This window comes from Limulus polyphemus, unplaced genomic scaffold (genome assembly GCF_000517525.1).
Source record: "Limulus polyphemus unplaced genomic scaffold, Limulus_polyphemus-2.1.2 Scaffold2908, whole genome shotgun sequence".
Classification (NCBI taxonomy): Eukaryota; Metazoa; Arthropoda; class Merostomata; order Xiphosura; family Limulidae; genus Limulus; species Limulus polyphemus.
The window spans coordinates 1-6,407 of NW_013668518.1; the positions used below are offsets into that span (position 1 = coordinate 1).

At 32.0% G+C, this 6,407-nt stretch overlaps 1 protein-coding gene across 1 annotated transcript in view; it reads left to right on the forward strand.

Moving 5' to 3' along the window:
- Positions 1–967: 967 nt before the first annotated feature.
- LOC106468189 overlaps positions 968–6,407 on the forward strand; it is a 21,017-nt gene continuing 15,577 nt past the window's right edge. The window contains exons 1-2 of the mRNA XM_013928601.2: positions 968–974; positions 1,349–1,519. Of these exons, the coding sequence (XP_013784055.1) occupies positions 1,376–1,519 (144 nt within the window). The 5' untranslated portion in view covers positions 968–974; positions 1,349–1,375. The remainder of the gene's footprint in view (positions 975–1,348; positions 1,520–6,407) is intronic.

Genomic DNA, 6,407 nt, shown 5'->3' on the forward strand with positions numbered 1-6,407 from the left:
AGATAGGGTAGTCTGGTATATATAAGAGGGTGACAACGTGACGGGACAATAATGTTTGTGTAGACAGTGAGTAATTGATCTACAGTCATAGAGTATTATTGAGCACGTTCGTTGTTATAGTGTTTGTTTCAGCGCGATTGTTGAAATTAAGTGTATCGTAAAGTTATATTCGGAAAGAATAAACCAGTTTTATTAAGTAAAGACTTGTGTCGCTAAAGTTTCGTCGGAACGAAGTTATGGAAATGATATTGAAAGGATATTAAGTTAGGACTTGTGTCGCTAAAGTTTCGTCGGAACGAAGTTACGGGAAGGATATTGACTTATTGAAAATATTTAAGAGAAGGACTACTAGGGTGATTCAGGGGATGGAAGAGTTATCCAACAGAATTAGGTTAAAGTCTATTAACTTATTTTCTTTTGAAAAAAAAAAAGAAGGATAAGTGGTGATGTTATTGAAACTTAGAAGGGTGAAGGCCTATGATTCATATGTGTTATATGAATATAAATAATAGGACAATAAGACGAAAGTTTAAGATTTGGAAAAGGTAGAACTAGACTCCAGTTAAGACAATTTGATTTTTTGAATAGGATGATTGGCTTATAGAAGGCTAGTGTAGGCTTGTACTTTTCAGTAGTTTAAGTAAGGAATCGAGAGTTTTCTGGAAAAAAAATATAAGGTGGATTTACTCTTCTAAATTTTAGGCGTACAAAAACAGAGTTATACCCCTTCGGGCTTACTGCTGAGCCACTGGGGCTAAAATTCTGGAGGTAATTGATAATTTAATTACAAATATATCTTGCATGACAGAAAATGTATGAGATAATTACTAATTTTTCATTATTGTTTGTTTTACGAGTAAAGCTGCAGAATAGGTATTCGTGCTATGCTTACACTGAGATCGAGTCTCCATATTTAGTATTATAAGCCCTCAAGTTTACCGCTAAGTTACCCCCGGAAGGAGGACCTTATTGGTGTATCAGATTTCTTTAATTATCTGAGAAGTATTTTTTTAAAAGATTAATGTTAATTAAGTGTCTGAAGCAGTCTTTTGTTTTCTTAAACTTGATTAACAGAAAGTCCTTATCACTAAATCAAGATTATACTTGAAGATTGCAGCAGATTCAGCAACAAATACGGAAGATTTGCTTAATAGACAAAAATAAGATAGAAGATTAGTATGCAACAATTTAATACTATTTTGTTGTCATTAAAACAACAAACTCCAATCACAATGAGAACTCGGTGAAATTTTGTTATATTCAGAGTACGATTGTATGTGTTATCTGATAATAAAATAGTTATTGAAATTCAAAACATTTGAGGAATCCTTATAACGTTTCTGAACAGGTGGCGTATTTACAACCAGTCGGAAAGATGGGTGACGGTCAAGTAGATGCATCTTTCGAAGAAAAGCGTGCAGTTGCAGAAAGAGCTAAACTTCGGGCTGCATTAAAAAAAGAATACATTAAACAACTTACTGATCCTCATAGACATGCATCAGGAGAAGGCGGCTATCTGGTATGTTAAAAATGTATAATTGCGTACTACTTAATTTTACGTTGAACTTTAACTTAAGCACCAAGCAGTTAAGGGTCCATGTTGGTTCATCGACTCGATATTTCACATGAAATTAAAACTTCATTCTTGCCCTGATAATTTAAACATATATGTATATGATTTATCATTTAAGAACAACAAGGACCTGGTGATCTATATTGGCCGTCACGCCCACTGAACTAACCTTTAAAATACAAATACACTCAATGTCAACCTTTATCATTCAAGCTTCCTTCCTCTTAAAGTTAAACTCCCTTAAAATTTAAGTTGAATTAACTGCAGCCACCACATCTGAAGGCAACTCATTCCAAAGGCCATTACCCTGTTCGAAAAATAAATTTTTTTTAGCTGAAGATAATTCCGACCCTACAGAAATATATATTTGTGACCATTAGCACTAACTACATTAAATACAAAAAAATAAAATTCATCAACACTATCATTTCACAATCTTGAACACTTCAGTCAGATCCCCTCAAACTTTATTTGCAAGATAAAGCAACTAAAGAGATCCTAACCTGTCCTTAAATTTACTGCGTCTAGCACACCTGAAGGTAAACCATTTCAGAAGCCATTCATTCTGTTAAAAAAGTAAAAAATATGTAAGTTGAAAATTGTTTTCCTTTATTTGTGTAACCAACACTATCCCATTTAGTATGAGACTCCTGCATTTTGGCCTATTCTTATATTTACAGACAATAGTAAAACAAATCTTATTATCGATATATTTTTTCAGAATTAGCAGATTTCTACAATACATTTTGTTCAGTTGATAAAATAGGTTCCCTCATCTTGAATACTTAAATCAGATACCTTCTAACTCCTTTCTTCAAAAAAAATAAAAATATTTCAGAAATCTTATCCTGTTATTATTTGAAAACCTTTCTATCTTAGGTACCATCCTAGTAGTCCTCCTATAAACTGTTCTTACAATTCAACACCATTTTTAAGGTAAGGATCCCAAGGCTGAACACAATATTCAAATAATCCCTTACCTGTGCAGTGGAATGATAATTTGTGTAGTCTTATATTCAGTATTTTTGCAAACAGAACACAAAACCCAAATTTGCTCTAAACTAGCAACTGCACACTGCTTGGATGGTTTAAGAGACTGGGCAAGCAGGATGCCAAGATGATTTTCCTCTACCACATTGTTAAGGTTATTCCTATCTAAATTATACTTGTAACGTAAAATATGATAATCATCATCACCACTTTGCATTTATAGATAAAAGCAATCTGTCAGTTATTTTCTCAATTTACCAATTTAGTTAAATTCTTTTGTAAAACAGCAGTGGCAACATTGTCACAGCTAGCAACACCCAAGATAATATTATCGGCAAACATAAGCAATTTATTGATTATTCCTTTATCTCTGCCATTGATGTAAATCAAAAACAGCAAAGCCCCAACATAGTCTTGAGGTATCATGCTTTTTACATTAACCCAGTTTGACTGAACTCCATTAATAAAACCCTATGCTTCCTTTCCTCTAGCCTTTTTTGGATCTCCAACTTTAACCCCCCCATCCTACACCCATTGAGGCAACTTTTTTAACAAGCCTTTTATGTTACATTTTATCAAGTTCTTTCTGAAAATTCTGATATACCAAATCCACACCATAGTCTTTGTCAGTATCAACAGTAACCTCTTCAAAGGACAGAAATAATGTTGACCGTTTGACCTAAAGATTCTAACTTAGTTACTGTATGTGTAGTCTAGACTATTTAGTATTATTATTACTGTATTATATAACTTATCTAACCATAGTACAACAAGGTAGAATACTGACACTGTTTATGTTGCATTTTGTCAATATCTTATAGTGCTAACGTGTCCTCTGCAAAGTGAAATGTAGGCCTGCAATACGTATTTTAAAAATAAAAATAATCTGAAACATTAATTTTTTTGTTGTTGCCAAAATATGGCTCAGCCTTTGATGTGAGTATAAAGAGTCAGTATTAAATTAGACAACTTGAAAATTAGTATAACAAGTATGTACTTAGACAGTTAACTATCTCAGAACCTAATGTTTTTATGGTTTGCATTTGCAGCTTCCTCAAATGCCAGTTACTTTTAGATTTACATGCCCCGTTATGGTGAACACTGGTTATAAGTTACATATATATAGTAGTTTTATGGTCTCAAGTTAGTTACAGTGTGGGTGGGAAAGATAAAATGTTGAAAATAGTAGGACAATAAATAAATAGATAAATATAGCATTTTAGAGATTTCAGATACATTTCTATTTGAGGCAGTTTTATTTCTTTAGTACAGTAGTAAATATATCAAAAACATTGCTATCTAGTATGGTAGAGTTCTGCAATTTCTAAGGAGTTTAAGAGTTGGGTTGAAGATACAAGTATTTAGAGATCAGGACTGAATATGGGTGTTGGGATTCTAATAGAGTAGGTGTCTGTGACTTGTTGGCAATAAATTCAAACAATAAACAGACAGCACACAATCCATTTGTTTTAAAATAATATATTTGAAACAAGTCAAACATATGTACAAAAATTCTTTACACTATAGGAAATCACAGTTTTATCTAAAACTCTAAATTATTCTCTTTTCTTGTCAAGAGCCCACACAGGCTGATTCAATTACTTTAGAATCCAATTGACAAGACAAATTATTTTTCTCTACTTTGTTTCTTACTGTACAATCTGTGAAAGATTCACTTACGTTACTCCGTGGATTACCACAGTTGTATCTCAAACTTTAAATAATTGTCTCCTTTTCATCAATGTCCACACGGACAGAGAGAGTTACACAACAACTAACACTTTTAAAACAATCAATCTTCCACACTGCTGTCATGAAAACTAAATGATCATTAGATATTAAGTCACAAAATAAACTAAATAATAACACTTACACTAAACATTCTTGTATATCCAACACATAGTTGTAATGTTGAAGTAAGGGAACATTTGAAGAGTAATAATTTCATAATTAGGTTTTATGTTTTGCTATATGTTGAGGTAGAGATATTAAATCTTAGTCCTTAATTATGTAAAACCAAATTATGAAGCCATATGACAAGATTTATCATTATTTAATTTTGACAATGAGTTAAAAGGTGGTGAGGGACATATTTGAAGATTAAAAAAAAACACTTGATACTATTTTATCTAAGTCCTTGAATAGTGGGCAGGTGCTTGAAGATTACTAATGTTATTCCTCTTTGTGAATGTGGTGAAACTTGTCCCAGTAATTATAGGCGTATTGGTCTTAAATAAATCAGTGGTGGAAAAAGTTTTTTAAAAGTCTGATAAAAGTTACATTGCAAAGTTTTTTAGCAAAGATTAAAATTTTGTTGGACAGTCAACATGGTTTCACTAGTTTCATGCCTTACTAAACTTTTGAAATTCTTTGAAGAGGTTACTGATTATGTAGGTGATGGTATGGCTGTATACTTGATGTATCTGAATATTCAGAAAGTATTATACAGGGTGCCATATAAAAGGTTTGTTATAGGTGTGTGGATAGGTTGTCTCATTAGTTATAAAACTTGCTAGATGAAAGAAATCGGAGGGTGGCTATAAATGGAGTTCAGTTAAACTGAATTAATGTCATCAGTGATACAGATGAAGAAATGGACAAGAAGTTATTTAATTTTGTTTATATTAAAGGTTTGGATGTTGCTGGCTATGAGAAGAATGTTGCTGCTTTACAAAAAGACTTGAATTACATGATACATTGGGTGAATAAATTATAGATGTCATTTGATTATAATAAATACAAGGTAATGCATGTGAGATATAGTTTGAATTATGAGTATGATTTTGGTGGGTATGACCTCAACAGTGTTATGGAAGAAAAGGATCTTTGTATTCCAGTTGATCAGTCTCTTAAGCCATCCAAGCAATGTGCTGTGGCTCATTGTATAGGTCAGCAGTTCTCAAACTTTAGTAACCCAAGGACCCCTTTCAATTTCAACTATTTTTCTCAGACTCCCAAGCCTAATGATGCTTTGTGTTTTTTTTTTTAATATTCTATGTACATAAAAAAGCTGTATTCCTATAAATTAATTTTATGAAAATATTTTTTATTCTATAAATCATATTTAAACATTTTTTTAAGGAAATTTGAGACATGATTTGCAGACCCTCAGAGGAGGCCATGGATTTCAGTTTGAGAAATGCTCGTACAGGTCATTTGGTAGACTGCATTTGGAGTAATGTGTTCAGTCTTGAGATCCTTACCCTAGAAAGGACATTGAATTGTTGTAAAGGGTTCAGAGAAGGGCTACTAGGATAACATTTTCATATAAAGATAGTTTAAAATTTCTAAAATTTTTTTGAATAAAAAAAAGAGTTAGAGGGGATCTTAGTCAGGTTTATAAGATTTTTTTATATGCAATTACTTTATGGAAGTTTATAGGAAAGCTTGATAACTATTTGAATCATAAGGGCTGGCTTTGAGTGTTTAATTTTTATTTTAGAGTTTAGCAGTAGATGGGATGGCCTAGATGGATCAATAGATCCGTTGTTGTTCTTAAAGTATACGTTATACCTAAATACTTCTACCTATGACAACCTCAATTTTAAGCATTTCGAGATGGGTCAAAGGTGTAAGGCTATGTCATCTCGTATGTTGACTCTCATTCAAAATTTAATTGAACTGCTATTTCATGAATTTATGTCATAAGTTTGGTATCAAACTGTAGATTATAATTCAAACTTTAGAACTATAAATTACTCAATTTGTTAATTTAAATATAAATATTCAAAAACACAGACAAACATTGATTTGTGTGTGTCACGTGGTATGTTGAATGCAGCACTGGTTCAAATTAGATGTTTGTGAAGTCAAAGTACTAAGTCTGTAGTTTCATACAAATTAG